This window comes from Marmota monax, unplaced genomic scaffold (assembly GCF_021218885.2).
Source record: "Marmota monax isolate L192 unplaced genomic scaffold, Marmota_monax_Labrador192_F-V1.1 WCK01_AAM20220418_F8-fsc00475, whole genome shotgun sequence".
Lineage (NCBI taxonomy): Eukaryota > Metazoa > Chordata > Mammalia > Rodentia > Sciuridae > Marmota > Marmota monax.
The window spans coordinates 369,832-391,884 of NW_026693913.1; the positions used below are offsets into that span (position 1 = coordinate 369,832).

Below are 22,053 nucleotides of genomic sequence, written 5' to 3' on the forward strand. Positions count from 1 at the left end.
TCCAGGTGGGGCGAGGAAGAATGTTAGACCCTGAGAGCTTGTCCCGCCCCTCTTCCTTCCCCATTATAGGTGAGGGAACGGGGGTCGGGGGAGGCAGGGGGAGTTGTTTGCCCCAGGGATGCGAGCGGAGAACAGGAGGTTAGGGGCTCCATCCCACTCCCCAAAAGAATGTAAACTGGGCCCATCTGCTGACTCCGTAAGCTTTGTTTTCTAAACAGCAATTCACTTGCAGCTCTGCCTGGATTAAGTTGACAGGATGAACGCAGGCCTGAAATGCTGATAAGAAGAGCACAAGTAACACTGAAGGGACTTTTGTGACTCTTACAGACTGTTAAGAACAGGTTCCAATTAAAACTGGTCAGTGTGGGCCAAAGGGACCTAGAGTTGTTAAGGCGTGGGGACTTGAAAGCCTGATGTCATCCTGCTGTCAGTCAAAAGGCAAGAGGTGGACCTGGGCAGAACTTTCTGGAAACTCCCCTGGGATCCCAATAAAACTGGAAGGCCGGAGAAGCTTAATTCCTCTCCTTTCGGAAAGGACCCATTCTCTCCCTTGAGGGTGTCCCCTTTTACCTTTTCCCATCCCTTCTGATAAACTCATGCCTCTTACTCTGAGTGACATATTTAAAATCTTTCTGACTTTATGGCAGTTTGAAGAGGGGCCTTTGTGCTGTCTCAGTTTCCCTGAAGGCCCAGCTGTGTCACTCTGCCTCCTTCCTGCTTTTGTCCATTAGCCCAAGGACCAGGGTGAGCTACCTGCCTCAGGGCAGAATTTAAGGGGGCACCAAAAAATTCAGCAATCAGGATAAATAATACATATTTTAATATTTAGTCCAAAACAATGGCCTCCTGTAATTTTTTAACACTACCCTGCTTGCCATTTTTAATCATTTTAACTGAAGTATAACATACAGAAAAGTTCACAAATCAGAATGTACAGCTTGAATCTTGAGGTGTAAACATGTAACCACTCCCCCGATTGAGAAATAGAGCATGGCAGGTATCCTAGGAGTCCCCTCTTCCCAACTTGTCACTCCCCCTCCCTCCTGAGAAGTAAATACTATTATGCTCTGTCATTGTGTTTTATGGCTATCCCACTAGTTGGTGAGTATGCATATTGTGGCTTGCAAGCTGAGTGCTGCCCAGAGGGTTGTTTTGTATGATTCGTGACATTGGTTTTTGCTTTTTTGTTGTTGTTTATGACAATTGAAGCTTTTTTTCATTTTTTCAAAATTTTAATTTGTTATATATGACAGCAGAATGCATTACAATTCATATTACACATATAGAGCACAATTTTTCATACCTCTGGTTGTACACAAAGTAGGGTTTTTGCTTTTTAATGGTTTAAAAACCTTTTAAAATATTTTGTGATATAGGAAAATTACACAAATTCAAGTTTCAGTGTTTATAAATAAAGTTTATTAGAATAAAGCCATTTTCATATCTTTACATATTGTCTCTAGCTGTTTTTGTGTTTTAATGGAACATTTGAGTAGCTGTGACAGGGATCACATAGTCCACAAACCCCCAAATATTTATTATCTAGCCCTTTATGGAAAGAATTTGATAATCTCTTCACTAGACTATAAGTTCCATGAGGGTGGGCAGCCTAATCTCATTCACTCCTATCCCTGGAGTTTCAAACAGGGCCTACCACCCAATGCACATTCATAAAGATTTGTCTTACTGATAAAACCATTGATTATCCATTCACACAGGAGAACAAGGTGGAAACGCAGAATCAGTCACCCAGAAAGCTCTATAAGGTTCCCTGCCCGTCAGAGGCAGTATGTCTAGCGGTTGAGAGCATGAACACAGAGTTCACATCTTTCTTTTGTCACTCATTAGCTTTATAACATCAAGAAGTTTACTCTCCCTGTCTTTTTTTCCCCACCATCTGTAATATGAGGAAGAAATTGTACCAATTTTTGAAGATTAAAATTAGATGACATCAGTTAAAAACATCTGCTACATGTAAAATAAATGTTATTATCATCAATATTGTCGCTTCCCACATACCTCTGTAAACTAGACCATAGGTATTTGCAAAACCCTAGAAGCACTTCATTTCACTCCTGTCACCTCTCTGCACTTCTCAAGTAACAATCATTCCCAGCTCACATCCTCAGAGTAACAGAAAATCAAGCTTCAAAGAAATCAAATGACTTATTTCTAAGGTGCCCATGATACATCCAGCTGCTTGCTGCCCATACCCCATTCAGGCCCAGATCAATAACACTGAGTCATTGGTTATGTATTTGGACGGTTTTAATCATTAGCCTGGAGTTTGAGAGTGGGGCCTTTTTCCTGACAGTGCATTTTTCATATGGAGAATTGGCTGTTTGATGAATCACAGTCCTAGACCTTAAGACCATTTCTGTGTGGCTAATGCATTTCAAAAGAGAAGCAACATCATATAGCAAAGCAGTAGGCTGGGGCAGCTGCCAAGCCTGCCTCGTTCCAGGAGGGCTGTTTGGATCCAAAACTCTGCTCTGTCAATGAGCCTCCCAGCAGGGAACAGATGGCCCGTTCAAAAGGAGTGATTGAAGAGAGTTTAATGAAGAAATAAAGAGGTGTGAGCAAGGTTAAGGGACCAGAGAAGCACCCTGGGGTGAGCATCAGCCAAGACTGCTGGGCCAGGCCCCCAAAGAGTCCCAGGAAGGAGTAGCTTGGGAACTCATGAGAGCCATAGCTGGAGGAGAGGGTGCCCGAAGGAGCTATGGGGGCACCAAGAGCCACAGCTAGAGGAGAAGGCCTGCAGGAGTTAGAGGGATACCAAGCAGCTACAAGGCAGAGGTGCCAGAGTCCACACCAGAGACTATAGATGTGCGCTCCGATAGGCCAGGGACATTTGACCACATTTGGAAATGTGTATGTGTGTGTACGTACCAGGGATTGAACCCAGGGCACTTAACCACTGAGTCACATCCCCAGCCCTTTTTAATTTTTTATTTAGAGATAGCATCTAAGTTGATCAGGGCCTCACCAAGTTGCTGAGGCTGGCTTTGAACCTGCAGTCTTGCCTCAGTCTCCCAAGTCACTGGGATTACAGGCATGTGCCACTGTGCCCAGCTTGGAAACATTTTTGATTGTCATGATTGGAATCCCAGCATCTCGTAGATAGAAGCCAAGGGCACCACTAAATATTCTACAATTCATAGGACAGCCAAGAAGAATTATCCAGGTAAAATGTCAGTAGTGGCAAATTCTACATAAATGAACTGCTGTGGTCTCATATCGCACATCTGGCCTCCTCTAGCTCTCCCTCAGCTTCCATGTGGGCACTTTCTTAGACCTTCTCAGTCCAGCCCCCAACTGGGGCAGCTCCCAGCCTCCCTCAATTCTGCCTACTTCGGGCTGAATCTCATTGGGTCCCCACATTCGGCCTCTTCCCAGGTCTGGCACCAGCAGTTTCCTTATGTTCCCACCTCACCCCTAGGCTGCCTTTCACTGCAAGCCCAGCTCTTGACCTCAAGCTCCTCTGTCTCACCCCACTCTCTTCCTTCTGTCTCCTCTAAGGCCACCTGTCCTTCAAACTGGTTCCCATAACCCCCTCCAGACTCAGCTACCTCCCAGTAATTCTCTCTCCCAGGCCCGTGCTTCTAAACATCATGGAACTAGCCAAGGTCACGATCAAATCTATTTATACTCTTTCCCCAGCTGTGTCCCTGAGGGACTTTCTCCCCTCTGTTATCCTGAGAGCTTTCCCTACAAAATATACTCACTTTCATCTCAGTGACACTGTGGGCCTTGGGAACTGTGACTTGAACAGGCTTCTCTGGCTGAGAAACTAGGGAGTCTGCCAAAAGTGACCCTGCCCCATGTTCCCTGGGGAGGGGGCCCTGGGTCAGAGCCTTGAAAAGCAGAGGAAGAAGCAGCAGTCAAGCAAGTGTGCCACTCTCTCGGTGTCAAGGAGGCCCCAGCTAAGGGGTTGACCTTTGCTCTCTGCCCCTTCCCTCTCCCAGTTGGCCTTGGGCACAGGATTTCACCTCACCCTTGGCATTGCTGCCCTGCCAGGCTCAAATGGAGCAGGGGAAGATCCTGAGATGGAGCCAGGCCCAGGAGGCCCAGTTACCAAGATTCCTTTCACCCAGAGACCCCTCCAATCCCCAAAAAGCAAACAGGGCAAGCAACCCCCAGGACACAGGGCACCCATCAGCTGCCCTGTCTCACTGCCCACCCAAGTTTCCTTATGTTCCCTCCATGCTCCACGCCCACCACCCACCACTGCACACCAACTGAGAACCAGCAGCAGCAGGAGCACCAGGGCTGGGCCGGGGAGGGGAGCCCAGCCCTCACTGCAGCCCCACCACCTCAGTGATCAGCGGGGCCTGCACCATGAGCTCCTCGTAGCGGTTGAGGAACAGCCGGAATCGGGCCAAGTACGAGTCCTCCTGGTATGGCAGCTGCTTCTCGTGGAGGAACCGGGACACCACAGGCTTTACCTGTTGGAAGATGGCAGGAGGAGGGGCTGTGAGCAGGGACTGCCGCAGCCTGTCCATCCCAGGAGCTGTCTCCTCTTCCTAGCCCCAGCTCCCATCTGCCTTGTCCAGAATGCTCAGGGCAGGGAGGGCAGGGGCGTTGGCTGAGGGCTGAGGTGTTGGAAAACTCCTGCCTCCCTCAACTTTACTCGTGGGTAAGGGAAGGAGGATTTCTCCCCCAAATCTTCCCTCGAGGTCCCAACCATGCAACAGCCCCTCTTGGCACAGGGAAATGAAAAGCATGGCTTCCTTTGCCAAGCACCTGCTTGGTGTCAAGTATTTCAGGTCTGTTTCTTCAGTCCATCCTCAAATCCTGTAGGTAAGCAGTTTCATCCCATTTTACAGATGGGGAAGCTGAGGCTCAATTAACTTGTCCAGAGTCCCATTGCTGGTAAGAAACCCAGGTGTCTCTGATCTGCAACCCACGTTGCTGCTTGTCAGTTGGGGTGCCCCTCCTGGGTGACTTCTGACCAGGCCAGTTGGGGAACCCAGGGTTCAGCTGAACCCTAGAGGTTACCACTGCCCACCACCAGCCAGGCATGTCCTCCCAGCCCCTCCCGACCAGCCCTTGTCTACCTTCAGACACATATTGTCAGAGAGCTTGGGGAACAGGTGGTGTTCTACGTGGCAACTGATGAGCGAGTGGCCAAAAGCCCAGTCCAACACCGGCAGCCGGGCAGGTTGAGAACCCCCAGGGTCATCATGTGGATCCGTTGGGGCTTCTTGTCCCGGGAGAACATGGGCAGCCCTATGTGCTGTGACAGACATGTGGTCATGTCCTGGGGTGGGGCCTGGGCCTCCCCCTTGCCTCAGGTGTCCTCACCAAGCACTCAGAGGCCCAGTGTGCTCTGCCCCCCAAGTCCTAACCTAGAAGGACCTGGTGGAGGCAGGAGGGGGTGGGGCTCCGGCTCAGCTCTGATGCCAACCCAGTCTGGGCCCTGAGCTGAGTCTCTCCCATCTCTGGGCCTCCTCCCATCTGGACAACGGGAGGCCTGGCTTGGGGACCTCTGCACCGTTGGTACTTGAATGCCTGAGACTGCCCACATGGCACCGTGCCTTTGCCTCGTCCTGGAGAGACCTTCCCTGTTCTCTTCACCAGCCAAAACCCCACTCATTGTTCAAGTTCAAGTTTGCGCATCCTCTTGTGCTTTTTCCTTCACTGAGTATGTGCAGGTACCTCCTTGTCAGGCACGGTCCCGGGTCTAGGGAACTTGGAGGGGAGCAGAAACTTCCATTTGAGAAGGACAAGCAGACGGGACACAGTTATGGGATTAAGTAATCGATGGCAGTTGTACTGAGTGCCAGGTGAGTGTACAGGGAACTCCAACCTGGGGTCTCCACTGATGGGGACGCAGGGAGACACCCCGGTGGGAATGCACCAGAACTGAATGTGGAGCCCCCGGCCTCCCTCCAAGACCCCCATCTCCAGTTCCTTCCTCTGCCTGCCTCGTGGCATTGACAGGGACCCTCGCTTCACCTCACATGGAAATCCACCTGCGGATGAGGCAGGGCAGCCGGCTGAGGGCAAGCAAACTCTTCACCTAAAACTCAAGCCACCGAGAGGGGACCCCAGAAGGGGGCTGCTTCCTCCTGTGCCCTCCCTCTCCCAGCCTGAGTCACCTCCCTGGAGAGTGCTCCCCATAACTCCCCAGTGCCAGGGGTGGGGAGGCCTCACCTGGAAGATGTTGACGTGGAGGAAGGGATGGGCCAGCAAGGCCCTGATGAGCAGCATGCAGACCAGGGCCGAGCTGGGGCTCCTGAAGCCGGACACGTTCAGGAGCAGCCAGTACTGAGAGTAAAGGCCCAGGGAAATCAGGCCCAGCGTCCGCAGAGCTATCAGCAGCTCCACCTTCCGCAGCCGCTCTGCCAGAGGGCAAGACAGGGAATGAGGGCAGGCGAGGTTTGGAGTCCTCACCAGCTGGCTTCCTGGTGGCCAAGGGAGTGAGGGCGGAGGGTGGCCTGAGTGTTCACCCATTGTTTAGATGAGGAAGGGAGCCACTAAGCAACATGACCAACGTAAGGCCACCCATCCCCAAGCTCCTTCTACCCCGTGGTGTTGCTCCCGTGATGCCAACTATTACGATGATCAGTGTGCATCTACAAAGCTCTGGCTGTGGCCTCATTATGCTTTTGAGGAACCCGAGGCTCAGAGAAGTCAGGTTATCTGCGCAAGTTCACCAGCCAGTAGGTGGCAGAGCTAGAGTTGGACTTGTGTCCTGCTGTCTGGTTGTCTGGATCAGAAAGTCTAGCAGAGACCAAAAGGTCTGAACCCAAGGCTTCTGGCTTCCACCAAGCCAGGAGGGAAAGGAAGGAAGTGGGACAGGCCTCTGCAGGGCACTTGGACCCAGGCCATCAGGTACTCACCAAGAGCCACCAGCGGGGTGATGATGGGGATGAGGAAGGGCGCGAGGAACATGTAGACGTAGCGGTTGAGGCAAGGCAGCTTCCACGTGCTGGAGTCCCCCAGACCCACCACGTTGGTGTAGCCATGGTGCATGTTGACGTGGCTGAACTTCCCGAACTCCGCAGTGAAGGCCGTGCACACCTAGAGGAGGAGCCAGAGAGCACACCAATTTGTGTTAGGCGTGGCTGAGTGGGGTGAGACCTGGGGGAAACTCGAGAACACCCCTACCTTCCTCAAACCCTGTAATTCCAGGGCCTTCCTCTCTGCACCCCAAGCTGATCAGCCTGGACCATCAACTCTCAGGTACAGGTGACCCAAAACGACATCATCTTCTTGATGTGGCTCTGTAAAGAATCTGGGGACAGAGACGTCAGGCTCCTAGATGGCCACTCTGCTGTGATCACCACCCAGACAACCTCCAGAGTCTCAGAGGTGGGCAAAGTGGGCAGCCATGGCAATTCTCTTGCCTATGTTTAACTCACAGCCACCTGCTCCTTCGTGACACCACTTTGCATTCTGAGCCCACAGCAGCAAGGATAGGGGTGTAGGAGTGGCTTGGGGTCAAAGGAGGCACCTCCTGAGCAGCACAATGTCGGGTGAGTTGCCTCAAGTGGAGGCTGAGTTAGCTTCTCCCTAGAGGTGACTTTTCTGGCGTGGGTTCTGGATGGGATTCAACCACGGGGAGCAACTCTCAAGCCCCAACTCCAGCTCCAACAGTCTTTCTAAATGCAAAAGAGGTGCTAGTGGTGGTGTTTCTTATGTAGATATATGCAAATGAGTATGCAGATATACGCCTCTTCCAATATTTTATCCGGACCAGAAGATTTTGCTAATTTTATTGAAGACACTGCCTGCCTGTTTGAAGGGTTTCCCAATACCACTGTGTGGGCTGGTCAAAGACAGACAACTGAACACATCGAACCTTGCTCAGTGTTCTGTACTTCACATACTCCTAACCTAGGGTCAGCTGCGCTCTTCCCCACAACACACACAAGAAAAACCGAGATAGAGAGAGGCCACACAACCCCAAGTCATACAGCTGAAGTGGCAGAGAGGGGATTTGGACCCTGAAGTCCAATTTCAACCAAGATAAGCTGCTCTGGAGATGAGGTGCTCATCGCAATCAACCCAAAGCCTGGCTCTGGGTCCAGGCAGCAGAGGCAGAAGCCGGAGAAAGATAAGGAAAATTAGCAGCCTTTCATCTGGAACGAAACAGAAGCTGAAACGTAGCCAGAAGCCCTATCTAAAGGACACCGAGGGGCACGTATGCAGTTTTACAGAAGACACAGGCAGATAGGGTCAAACCAGCAATACCTGTTGGGTCCCTGTGAAGGAGAGGACCCCAAGGGTGAGGGAGTCCACAGCAACAGGCTGGGCACCTTGCTCTCAGGTGACACAATGCACCAGGGGCTGGTTTGCCTCTCTGCTTCTGTAACCTCACCAAGGACAGATTCTGCAGGAGGCTGCAGAGGGCAGGCAGTCACTCAAGTAACAGTGTCTTTCAGTCCCGCTGGTCTCAGGGGGGCCTGCCTACTCCTAGGCCTCACCCATGGGGGTCGCACAGCTGGTTTAAGTTCCTTGGTCAGGAAAGGTCAGCTGCATTCAGCTGTCTTCCTGATGACAGTTGATCTTCTTCCTGGCACCAGCTCCCTGTCTCCCGGTAGAACAGTAGCTGACCACACTTTTGAGTGGCATTGCCACAATGGCCCGGAGCCTGATCCAGACTGAGTATCTTGAGAATGCCACCCTCAGGGCCCTCAGCCACATGCCCAGGCCTGCAGATGCAGGGGAGACAGGTGACAGCGAGGTGCATGACATGTGATTTGTGACTCAGCACACACTTCAGAGCTGGTGAATGATTTTGCCTTTTGATGTGAATAAAAACAGCTTTGAGGCTATTTCTATAACAGTGGACTTCTCTCTCCGACTCAGATGCTTCCTCCTGAGAGGGAGAGAAAGGGGTGAGCTGGGGTAGCCGGGGAAGATGGACACGGTGCACCTCAATCTGTCTGCCATTCACTGGGGGCACAGGCAAACAACTACATCCTGCTGAGTTAGTTGGAAAATGAGCTGTTTTCATGCTATAAAGGGTCATTTAAATGTCTTGCCCAAGAGGATTCCACATCCAGACCCAAGAAAGTCCCAGAAGCCTCAAGTTTGGTGCTTCCACTTCTTTTTTTTTTAAATAATTAAAAAAAATTAGTTGTAGTTGGATACAATACCTTTATTTTATTTATTTATTTTTATGTGGTACTGAGGATCCAGCCCAGCACCTTGCTACCACTGAGCCACAACCCCAACCCTAATTTTTTTTTTTTTAAGTCTTGGGGATTGAACCCAAGTCCACTGTACCACTAAGCCACATCCCCAGCCCTCTTTATTTTTTATTTTTTTTTTTATTTTGAGACAGGGTTTCACCAAGTTGCTGAGGCTGGCCTCAAATTTGTGGTCCTCCTGCCTCAGCCTTCTGAGTTGCTAGAATTTCAGGTGTGGTCACCACACCCAACTGGTGCTGCTTCTTGATATCAACCACCACCCTCTTTGTCCCTAGGAAGATTTAAGAGCTCCCCTCTGAAGCATGCAGGCTCTGAAAGGCCAGAATGTTCAGAGGGCTGATGTCAGTTTAATTCCTCTTGACATCTTCAGCTAAACTTAGGGGGCACCAAAACTCTCATTTATTTACCTTTCATACAGTTGTTTGTTCCCTTAAGCATCCTCATCCCTGACCAGTGCTGTGCACCATGCTAGACCTGGGAACACCAGGGTCAGGACCTGGAAGGGGAGAGAACCCTGATGGGCTCGTTCCAACCATAGCAAGCCCAGGGCCGTCAGGACAAGTACTCAAGGGGCTCTCCTCCGTGGCCCTCACCACTGATCCTCTGTCCTTCCAGGAGTGGCATGACTATGCATGTCAATCCTGCTGGGGAGCTACCCTGAGGACTCATGCTAGGGGACCTGTATTTCACTAAATAGGGCTGTCACATGCAGCAATTGAAAATGTGAATCTGAACTTCGGATAAACACCCATGTGTGTGACATTTGGGATATACATGTACAAAAAATATAGGTTACTTACCCAAAATTCAAATTTATCCTAGCATCCTATGTTTGATCTGATAAACCCATTGCTGAGGCCCACAGACTCCCAGAGGCCCCTACCCCTCTGAAACCACCTGAGAAGGAGCTGCTGTTCCCCTGGGAATCAGCAAGAGGGTCTGCAGGGAAGAATGGGAGCTGGACAGACCACAGCCCAGAGCCCCTCCAGTCTGAGGCAAGCTGCTCGTGCAACGTCCCACCACCCCTCTCTCATCCTGCCTATGTCTGAAACACTCATGCTGACCACAGTGCCCACCATCTGCCCTTCATGTGTGAGTCCATCTCAGGAGTGGCTCACTGCTGGAAACCTGGCCTTCACCCTTGACTCTTCCTCCTCCTCCTCCTCCACCTTCCTCCTCCCCCATCCCAGCCAAGCAACCCCCTTCTGAACCCCCTCCTGCACCTCCTCCTGCACCTGCTCCTGCACCCTCTCCTGCACCCCCTCCTGCACCTCCTCATGCATCCTCTCCTGCACCCCCTCCTGCACCTCCTCCTGCACCCTCTCCTGCACCCCCTCCTGCACCCGCTCCTGCATCCTCTCCTGCACCCCCTCCTGCACCTCCTCCTGCACCCTCTCCTGCACCCCCTCCTGCACCCGCTCCTGCACCTCCTCCTGCACCCCCTCCTGCACCCCCTCCTGCACCCTCTCCTGCATCCTCTCCTGCACCCCCTCCTGCACCTCCTCCTGCACCTGCTCCTGCACCCCCTCCTGCACCCCCTCCTGCACCTCCTCCTGCACCCCCTCCTGCACCTCCTCCTGCACCTGCTCCTGCACCTGCTCCTGCACCTCCTCCTGCACCTCCTCCTGCACCCTCTCCTGCACCTCCTCCTGCACCTGCTCCTGCACCCCAGCCTCACCTTGCCATTCCTCCTGATCTCTCTGCTGGCCTGTAACAACACCCTCCAGCCCTCACTGCTTCATCCGCCTCGAACCCAGTACAGTGACAGTCACAACCCAGCTTTGATTGTGCCAAAATTTTATAATTATGTTTGTAAATTCTGTAAGGTACTATTTACTTAACAAATAAAACATAGAGGTCAGTCACTGTGGCACATACCTGTAATCCCAGTCACTAGGGAGGCTGAGGAAAGAAGATCACAAGTTTAAGGCCAGCCTCAGCAACTTAGGGGCTGGGATGTGCCTCAATGGTCGAGTACCCCTGGGTTCAATCCTCAGTACTGCAAAAGGTGTGTGGGGGGGGCTGGGATGTAGCTCAGAGGTAGAGCATCAGTGGGTTCAATCTCGAGTACAAACAAACAAACAAATAAATAAATAAATAAATATTCTAGAATTCAGAATTTTAAAGGTGCAGGGATAAGCCATGGAATGTGAGAGGAAGACTTATCCCTGCACCTTTAAAATTCTGAATTCTAGAATCATGTTAGCTATTCACAAAATCAATTAAATCAGTTTTTAAACTACTAATGGAGACAACTAGCTTTGGTCACAGGACAAATTCCCAGATCCTCTGCCTGACACGTGGGCCTCCTTGACCTCTTTTCTCCAAGATCCCCACTAGATTCTAGTGACCCCAGATTTCTGTGGGTCCCTCAAGCACTGTGCTATTTCTCATACCCATCCCCTGGTCCCTGTATCGGCTTTGTCTGAAATCACCAGCCGGTGTCTCTTCGGGAAATTCCCTAGGGTTCTGGGCTTCTGCGCCACTGACGCTTGGGGCTGGGCCATGTTTCTTGTGGGCCTGTCCTTGCTTTGTATGATGTTTACAAGCATCCCCGGCCTGGGCCCACTGGATCTCAGTGGCACACACTCTTATGCTCACACACGTCCACACACCCGGTCATGACTGTTAGAGGCATCTCCAGATGTTGCCCAGCGTCCCTGCCACGCTCCCCCCAGAGCAGAGGGTCCTCACAGCACCCCTGGCACCTTCAACACATTCTGCTGTTGCTCCAGCTTGAATGTCAGCTGCTCCAGAGCCCTGCTGTCTGTCTCCCCCAGCCTCCTGTCTCAGACTTCTTCTTCTTCTTCTTCTTTTTTTGTTTGTAACTGGGAATTGAACCCAGGGGCTCTTTACCACTGAGATAGTTCCAACCCTTTTTACTTTTTATTTTGAGACAGAGCCTCACTAAGTGCTGATGTTGGCCTCCAACTTTTGATCCTCCAGCCTCTGCCTCCTGAGTTACTGGGATCATAGGTGTGCATCACCGGGCTGGGCCTCAGGTTTCTTAAGGAAATCATGCCAAGGTCGTTAAGAGTGCATTTTGAGAAGCTACATGTGATAAAATGGCCTAGAACTAACACACACACACACACACACACACACACACACACACTGTACCAATGACGGCTTCCTCGGTTTCACCATCAAATGACACTTATGTAAATATAACCCTGGGGGAAACGACTCTATAATAATTTTTAAAACAAAAAGTTTATATAAAAATTGTATTTTGTACTGAAGATCCGTGTTGGCCCTCTAAATTTTTTTAATTTTTAATTTTTAAAAATTTTTTGTAGTTGTAGATGGACAGAATGCCTTTATTTATTTATTTATTTCATTTTTATGTGGTGCTAAGGATTGAACCCAGTGCCTCACACATGCTAGGCAAGTGCTCTGCCACTGAGCTATAGCCCCAGCCCCCCACCAAGTAAATTTTAAAAAATAAAACAATAAGAAGTCATAGTGGAGGCTGGGGTGTGGCTCAGTGGCAGAGTGAGTGCCCAGCATGTGTGAGACTGAGGTTCCATCTCCAGCACCAGGAAAAAATAGCCCAGTTGCTCCTTCTCAAACAGGAGTCCTTGGGGCTTGGATGGAGACCATGTCTAGGCTGGGAGTTCTCAGCTGTTCTCACCATCACAAGGGACCTGCAGAGGGTGACAGGCATTCTCCTGTGTGACACTCCTCCCTGCAGGGCACAGTCTGCTGTGCAGGGCTCCCTGTGGACCAGCTGTGACTCCGCCCCGTAGCACAAAGCCAACTTTACAAGGAGGATTTGAAGCTGAGACACAACAAAGAGCTTAGTAACTGGTACAGCCTGTTCCCTCCCACTCAGGGGAGCATCCTGGATTATTGAACAACTTGTAGGAGAGTCCCTAAAACCCTCTGGTTTCAGGAGTTAATCCAGTCTTTTGGACTGAAGCCTGGCAGCCTGCTCACCCCACCTTGCCCCCACCCTCTGACGGCCAACTGAGTGTGGCACCCTCTCTGGCAGTCCCTGAGCATATGCCTGGCAGTCCCAGTGGCATAACCCAGGGCATGGAGAGCCAGGTGCTGTGCTGGGTGAGGCCAGGGCTAGAGAATGGGCTATGCTACTAGGAGGGAAGAGGAATTTTCCCAGGTGAGCCAGAGGGGGGTCTTCTGGGGGAACTCATCTGGCATGGGAATTGGAGTAGAAGCCCCCATTCCTCCACTGATCACCCCCTCCCCCGATCCACTGGGTCATAGAGGTCCTGGTTCCGCCCGGGTTAGGAGTGGTCAATCCTGAGGCAACCACAGCAAAAGCTGGTGCTCAGCAAAGCCAATGGTGCTTGGCGGATGCCTGAGGTGGCAGAATTTGCAGGACCCTGGAAGGAACCTGGGCCAAGATTCCCTACAGTCATGGAGCCTCCCGAAGGTCCAAGTCCGGGAAGAACACAGGCCCCATCAGTAAAAGGATGACAGGGAAGAGACACGGATATGCAGGAGAAGTGACAGTCAGGGATCCAGGAAAGGTCCCGGGTATCCTCTGAGGTCCCAGACCGCCAGGGCTTGTCCTCTGTGCTATGCAACCCAGTCCCCAACACGGCTGCGAGCCCTGCAACCTGCCAGTGAGCAAAATCAAAACAAGGAGTGGATCAAACTCCTCCACGAACGCTCCCCCTCCCTTGCAGCTGACCACCTCTCCTCCCCAGGGGGAGAGACAGGTCAGGACCCGGCCCTAGTCGAGGGCTGGGTGGGCTCTCTGCAGCCACCTGCCTGCTTCAGGAAGGAGGCCAGGCCTTCCCTCCAGCTGATTCCAGGAGGAACTAACACTGGCTGCTGGACCAAGCTAACTTGCCCAAGGTCAGGGCAGCCCAGCGGGGCTGGGATTCCAACCAAGGCTCGAGGCTGCGAAGGATGTGCCCCTAACCCTGGCCCCCTGCCTGGCCATAAGACCAGCAACCTTTCTGAGGACTGCTGTGGCCTCACCATGTCAGCTAGAGGGTCTGATCCATCCCCTCTCCTGCACAGGGACTGGACCTTCCCCAGAGGGTAACCAGAGCCACACTCTGGGGTCCGAAAATCTCCATTACTGACTCCACCTCATCCCCATGACTTGAGAGCCTGAGTGCAAGTCACTGTGCCTTGCCTGGTGGTCCATCACAGCAAATCAGCCAGTGCCACACACCGAGTGGGTAGCCAAGCCTTCCCTCTCCAGCACTGAGGGGACACAGGCTGTGACCCTCCAGGGCATGACCTTCTGTCAATCAGCTTTTCCAGGGACCTTGCCCCCAAGTGAATTGCATGGTCATGGTCCACAAATATTGATGGAAGTCCTGCCAACAGCTCAGTCAGGCCTGAACAGACAAAAGGCAAAGATGATGCTACTGGTCTGGGGCTCCTGGGGACAAGACGGTGGACAGCAAGTAGAACCCAGCCCCGGGGCTGCCTGGCTCCCATACAGCTCTCCAGTGGGACAGTGTCCTTGGCTCCTGGCTTTACTTATATGACAGCCTGAGGCCCTGGGAAGTCAGGGTCAGGAGTTCTCATGTTTTAGTGCATATCGGGGTCACTGAGGCTTCTCCAACTCGCCTGGACCTCCCGGTCACCTAGCTATTCACCCAAGTGTGAGAACCCTGAGGCCAAATCTGTACAATAAGTCCCTTGCTGTCTGCGCCAGTCCACAGACCACAAAAACTACTCACCCTCAACCGCCTCCAGGTTCCTAGCACTCAGTGCAGCTTTGAAAACTCAAAATAGCCAATCCTACCCCTTGGGTCCCAGCACTGTGACACTGCCATGTCGCAACACAGCCAACATTGCCCCTGCCTCCTTTGGCAGGCTACAAACTCAGTGAGGCTCTGCGCCAGACCCCAGGGTCCAGTCTTGCCTTGAGTCTGGCTGAGACCACATCCAGGGGTCCGTGGAAAGGGAAACATTTTGAAATTGACCTTGAGGATGGGGAACCTGTGGATTCCTCTTGACCTCAGCCTTTCAGAAAACGTGCTGGTGGGAAGAGGAGGGGAAAAAACAAGGGATGGAGAAAGCCAGGTGAGAAATGTCCCCTCCACTCAGTGGGTGAAATTAGATCTATGTGTGTGTCATATAAAGTTTTATAAGATTACACGACTTTATAAAGAGTTAATGATTGAGTTAAAGGTCATGGCAACCAGTCCCTGCCAGAAAAGGACTCCTTCTGTTATGAGCTTCCTGATTTATTCATAAAGGACCTGAGTAGTTAGGGGAGGGGCCCCCTGGAGGCAAAGACAGACCAAGTTTGGGAGAGACTCTGAGAGGCTGCTGGAAGCCCCGTTGTGAGAGGACAGTCTGCCCACCTTTGCCTTCCTGGGCTGGCCCCCAGGTAAGAAGGCAGAACAGTGGGGAGATGGAAAACAGGGGAGCAAGAGTCAGGAGAGAGGAGGGTCCATCGGAGACTTGGAGGAGCCTCTCAGGATGGCTTGGCCTTGGCCAGGAGTCAGAAGGGCACAATCTAGTTCCACAAACTGGAACTCTGAAACACCAGACCTGCCCCTGCCCCTTCTGTGTGGGTCACATTTTAAACTCTGACTGCAAAACCCAGAGGCTCTAGTGATTGCAGCCATGGGCCAAGACAGTCACAAAACAGGACTTGCCAGCCACAGGTGTCCTCATAGGAGGAAGAAGCTCTGGTCATACTTGGCCTGGTGCTGCAGAGAGGTGAGTGGACATCCTCAGGAGAAAGAAGGTGCCCAGGCCAAGTTCACTGTCATAGCTAGACACTCAGATGTGCATCACACAGTTCTCTACCCATCAGGTGCAAACTCCCTTTTGAGGGCTTGGAAACCTGTGCATGGTTGTGCACACACACACACACACACATCCATGCCTGTACACATCTGCATGCTTGCACCAAGTGAGACTGCTTGCCTGATGACAGCAGCCCTCCCCTGTCCAAGGCTCACCTCTACAAAGAAGAGCAACCAGATCTTGCTCCAGCGTTTGGACTTGGTGAGGGCACCATGAGTGGCCAGGTGGCTGCCCTTGACAGTGAGCGTGGAGTGGCACACGCCCAAGATGGTGATGCCAATGGCAAAGACCAGGACATTCTCAGAGGACAGGCACAGGAACCCTGCACAGAGGAGGGGACAAGGGAACAGGGTCTTTCTCCAGTTCCTGAAGAGCTGGGCCTAAATACTCCACCCCAGAATCCCTGGCCACAGGGGGCCCAGCCCTGGGGCTGCCACAGGCAGGAGTGAGGCAGGACCTTCCATGACCTGAGGGGGATGGATTGGCTCTCCCTACAGGATTTGGAATGAAATAGAGCCCCAGGGTCTTGCCAAGGAAACTTCAGGGGTCCTGAATCTGCTGAGGTTTCCCTGCTGAGCCCTCAAACAGAGCAGAGATGGAGGTCAGGTATCACAGAGTTCCAGACCATGAGAGCTCCAGGGAAACCTCAGGCCCTCTCCCCACTCCTCTCACCCATTCCCTGGTGTCCTCAGTAGAACATTCTTCCCTTTTGCATGGCCACCTCTTCCCTCCCCAGCCCTCCCTGACTCCTCTCCACTTTCCCCTCCACCACCTTCAAGCTATCAGACTTTCTCCCATGTGTGAGTCCAGTTCCTCTGGAGTCACAGGACAGGACACTCTAAGCCAACTTTGGGGCTTAAGGTGTGACCCTTCAGCCTAGGGTCCCCGGCACAGGTCCGACTTCCCCTCTCCACTGCAGGCCAGCTGCAGCACCGCCTGCAAGCACAACCACCCTCCGCCGCAACCTACCCCCACCCGCAGCCCGTCCCTGTCCCTCTGTCCCTGACCCCAGGTCCCTTACCGGCTGGCAAGGCGAGGAGGCTGAGTGCGAGGATGGCACAGTCCACGCCGTGGAGCTCCCACCAGGAACTTGCCCTCACCACGTCCTGCACCAGCCCCTCCAGCTCACCCAGCAGCGCTTCGGCCCCACCATCCCCCTTGGACGCGCCGCGCGCCAGCTCCATGGGCTCCCTGGGCGCACGCTGGAGGAGGACTTGGGCGTGTGCGCTGCAGCACAGGCGAGGCGGGAGCGCGGGCGGGGGCGGGCTGGGGCGGAGTCACCCGCAGAACCGGGGACACCCACAGCCCCCAGGGTCGGAGTGTGGGCACTCCAGCGCCTCCTGGCGCGCGTAATGGAGACCCGGTCCGGCCGGTGCGCCCTCCCCGCGCGCTGCACTAGAACCGCCTCGGGAGGAGCCCAGGTGATGCTCCAGCTGGGGAGGCGACCCTGCAGCGAGAACCAGCCTGGGGTAGAGGGGGCAGGGCTGGGGGAGGGCAGAGACCTCAGTGGAGACTCCCGAATGACTTCCCTGACCACCGATCTCAACTCCCTCCCTTTCTTGGTGTTTGGTGCCCAGAAAGTGAAGATTTCTCTTAATCGCACTGAACAGCCCACCCCACTCCCACAGGACAGGGGTCTTTGTCTTCCTTCCTGAGTCTGCCAACAGGGGACGCTGGATGCCAAAGGGCTTTCCTTGCCTACGCTTTGGCTCCAGCGGCATCTCCAGAAGCTGAAACAGTGATTAGCCCATAAATATTTATGAATTTGTGAAGTAGAAAGTACAAGGACTCCCTCCTCCCAGGATAGGGAGTGGGGTCCCCTCTGAATGTGGCTTTGGTAGAGGTGACCCATGGAAAGTTGACTGCCCAGGCTGGTAATGTGTTGGGAGAGGGGATGAATAGCTATGAAGAAAACCTATTCAAATGTCAGTTCCCGGGTCAGTGGACAGACTCGCTGGGATTCTGGGGCAGTTAGACTCACCCCGAGGTGCCCAGATCTGAACCCAGGACCTCCACAATGCCCCTGAGACTTGAAATCACCTGTCCTAGCCCTTCCCATCGGGCCAGGGCCAGCCAGCGCCTGGCAGAGCTGGAGCCGACCTGGGTCTTCAGCAGATAAGCCTCTGACTTCTACAGACTTCCCTCTGTACATCACCGAGTCCTCTGCATTTTTCTTCTTTGTTATACTTTCCCCCCAGTTTAACATTGAAGCCTTTTTTAAAATAAAGTCTGACGGGAGAGGACAGCAGCGTGTTCAGCAGGAGGCCCTTGGGAAGAGGGGACTGTGAGGGAGGGAGAGGGAGGAGGGGAGGTGATTTTGCTTCCTTCCCTGGCTTGCTCCTCCTAAAAGACAAGGTTTCTTCACCAGGTCGGTGTGCCAAGGGCTCCTAAGTAAACCAATTCTGAATGCATACATGGGCTCTTTAGGGTTTGCCCTTGACTTTCACATGGGAAGATCTTGCCTGTTCCCCACAGTTCTGGAAGGATGACCTCTTCCCATTTATTTTTTAACTTAATTCATCCTCCCTAGTCAACGAACTGATCTCCTGACACCCAGTTACAAAAGGATAGACCTAGAGCTCAAATCCAGGACATCTCCTTCAAATCCAATAATCTTTGGTGCACATCAAAGGTTCTTAGACAGGGGGGAAAGCCCCCCTTCTCCTTCCCTATCCCACCCCACCTTTGAATTTCTCCCCCCACAACATGCTAGAATTTTTGAGGAGATATATGTGATTTTATAAGCATATTCACATACAATATTGGTACCACACATTTATAAGGAGAAGCCCACACTTTTATCATGTGTATGAGGAACTTCCTGGTACCAACAGGCCCCTCTCCAGGCCCGCTTCTCCCTGGACATCTAGCTTGTACTGTGAGGGGGCAAAATTTCCATCCCTGCACCAGAAAAAAAGTAAATAAATAGGGGCTGGGGCTGTAGCTCAGTAGCAGAGTGCTTGCGTAGCACATGTGAGGGACTGGGTTCAATCCTTAGCACCCCATAAAAATAAACAAAATAAAGGCATGCTGTCCAACTAATTTTTTTTATTAAAGAGAGAGAGAGAGAGAGAGAGAGAGAGAGAGAGAATTTTCTTTTAATATTTATTTTTTTAGTTTTCGGCGGACACAACATCTTTGTTTGTATGTGGTGCTGAGGATCGAACCCGGGCCGCACGCATGCCAGGCGAGCGAGCTACTGCTTGAGCCACATCCCCATCCCTTCCCCCCACCCCAATTTTTTTTAATAAATAAAGAAAGGGCACAGTGGCACAGGTCTGTAATCCCAGCTACCAGGGAGGCCGAGGCAGGAGGATCTTAGGTTCGATGCCAGCCTGGACAACTTAGCAAAACCCTGTGGCAAAATAAAATAAGAGCCAGGGCTGTAGCTTAGTGATAGAGCACTTGCCCAATACTGAAGAAAAAGAAGAAGGAGAAAGAGTGAGTGCCAACCAGCAGCAGAGCAGGAGAGATGCTCAGAGGAACCAGGAAGCCCCGTGGGGTGGGGCTCACAGGCAGCCTCCCTGCAGAGAAGCAGACTTGATTTAGAGCAGACTTAACCCTGGGGGAGAAAGAAGCAGACAAGATATTCTACTGATCAGTAGAAAAGGCAATGGAAGGAAGGCGGCAGAGACAGGCTGAGGCCAGGGGCTGGAGTTGCCTTGAATGGCAGATGAGGAAGTGGGGCTGGCCCTGAAGACTTGGGGAGCCGTAGCAGGTCTTAGAGCAAGGGAGTGAGGTGTGTACTGTGGTGTTTAAGAAGGTTTGTCTGGCACAACCGAGAAGTCCCTGGAATGAGGAAGGCAAATTTGAAGAATTTTTTAGTTACTCCAAACGAAAAAATGCTGAGGTTGTAGATGGCAGAGGCAGCGGCTATGAAACGTATGATGGGGACATAAAATAAGGAAGGCTTGATCAGACCATCCCCCAGAGAAAAGGCTCAGATGGCCAAGAAGCACAGGAAAACATGCAAATGCAAATTAAAGTCCCAATAAGGCCGGGCACAGTGGCACACACTTATAATCCCAGCGACTCAGGAGGCTGAGGCAGGAGGATTGAGAGTTCAGAGCCAGCCTCAGCAACTCAGCGAGGCCCTAAGCAACTCAGTGAGACCCTGTCTCTAAATAAAATACAAAAAAAGGGGCTGGGATTATGGCTCAGTGGTAGAGCACTCGCCTAGCACGGGCGGGACCCGGGTTCAATCCTCAGCACCACATAAAAATAAAGGCATTGTGTTGTGTCCATCTACCCCTAAAATATAAATATAAAAAAAATAAAATACAAAAAAGGGCTGGGGATGTGCTTCAGTGGTTAAGCGCCCCTGGGTTCAATCCCTGCCACATACACACACACACAAGCTTCCATAAGCTAGCTAGCCCTTCAGACCCACTGGGATGGCTAAACTGAAATAAATGGCAAAGTTAAGTGCTGGCGTGGCTGGGAAGCAGCTGGCCTCTCATCCATTGCTGATGAGAGGTTGAAGTGGCCCAAGGCTTTGGAAAACAGTCTGACCGTTTCTTATAAAGTTGACTATACACCTACCTTACGACCCAGCAATCACTCCCAGGTATTTGCCCAGGAGCAGTGAATACACATGCCCAACACCAGGTCTGGTACAGGAATGATGGAGTGACCGTCACGGCGTTGTTTATTATAGCCAAGCTGGAAACACTCTAAACATCTGTCCACGGGGAAATGAATAAATGAGCCATGATGCATTTGCATAATGTGTACCATAAAAAGGAGCAATAACTACAGGCCAGGATGCAGATGGCATGGTAGGTGCCAAGGAGAGATGCCAGACAGACAGCCCACTTACCCTACAGTCCCTTCATAGGAAGCTCAGGAATAGGCCAAACGAATGCTCAAGGATAGAAACCACATCAGTGGTTGCCAGGGGTACAGTTAAAATGGGTGCATTTTATTATATCTAACTACACCTCAAGAAAGCTGATTAAGCAAAAACAAACAGCAAGGAAGGTTTTCTTTTAAAACAGAGAGAGCTTTTTTGGAGGTGGACGCAAGCGTACCCGAGGTATGTACTCAAACAGAAAGGCAGAGAAACACAACCGTTTCAAAGCAGCTGTCCCCGGACAGGCAAAAACTGGGAACAACTCAAACGTCCACCGTCAGTAGAACAGATAAATAAAACACAGTGTGTGCACGCCCCGGAGTACTACACGGCCCAAACCTAGTGTGCAGCAAGGTGAACCTGACACAGAAGAGCACAGGCTGGGTGGTTCCACTTACATGAAGTTCAAAACCAGACCCAGCCGGGACAGGGGGTGCCCCTTAGGGTAGAGCACGTGCCTACCATGCGCAAGGCCCTGGCTTCACGCCTCACCAACAACCAGGCAAAACTAATTAGTGACTAATGACTAATTCTAATGACCTGGAAGTCAGGTGCCTGCTGCTGATTAAGGGTAGTGACTAGAAAAGGACAGGAGGGGGTTGGCAAATATTTTGTTCCTTGTTCTGAGTTCTAGTTACACTTGGATGTGTTGGTTTGTAAAAAGTCACCAAACTCTACTTATGGATGCATTTTTCTTTTTTTTTTAATATTTATTTTTTAGGTTTAGGTGGACACAATATCTTTATTTTTATGTGGTACTGAGGATCGAACCCAGTGCCTCACGCATGCCAGGCAAGTGCGCTACCACTTGAGCCATATCCCCAGCCCCTGGGATGCATTTTTCTGTAGGCATATTTTAATTACAATTTTTGTTGTTGTTGTTATTATTATTATTATTATTATGTTTGGGATAGAAACACAATAATAGGGCCTTGTGCATGCCGGACAAGCTCTCTACCATGAAGCTACACCCCCTGCCTACAATCTTAAACCCAGGGGCCTTCTGCCACTGAGCTACCTCCGCCCAAGCCCTTTTTTAGTTTGTTTAAGACAGGGTCTGGCCAAGTTGCCCACACTGGCCTTGAACTTGTGATCCTCCTAACTCAATCTCTCTAGTCTCTGGGATGTCACACATGCGCCTCAGTACCTGGCTACAATTTTATTTCTGAAAAATAAAATTTAAAAAATAAAGTTCTTTTAGTAGTATGAATCAGAGGCATGAATTGTGAACACAGCGCAAAGAAGCACGGGAATGTGAGACACCTGGGTTCCCTAGGCCACAGGGGTTGGAAG

At 51.7% G+C, this 22,053-nt stretch overlaps 1 protein-coding gene across 1 annotated transcript; it reads right to left on the bottom strand.

The window, feature by feature from the left end:
- Nucleotides 1-1,396: 1,396 nt before the first annotated feature.
- On the bottom strand, nucleotides 1,397-17,145 carry LOC124105941 (fatty acid desaturase 6-like). The gene is given in 7 exon segments (XM_046463380.2): nucleotides 1,397-4,445; nucleotides 5,058-5,155; nucleotides 5,158-5,236; nucleotides 6,157-6,344; nucleotides 6,846-7,026; nucleotides 16,064-16,230; nucleotides 16,930-17,145. Coding segments are annotated over 7 exon segments (1,026 nt in total). The 5' UTR covers nucleotides 17,093-17,145; the 3' UTR covers nucleotides 1,397-4,295.
- Between the last annotated feature and the right edge of the window lie 4,908 nt (nucleotides 17,146-22,053).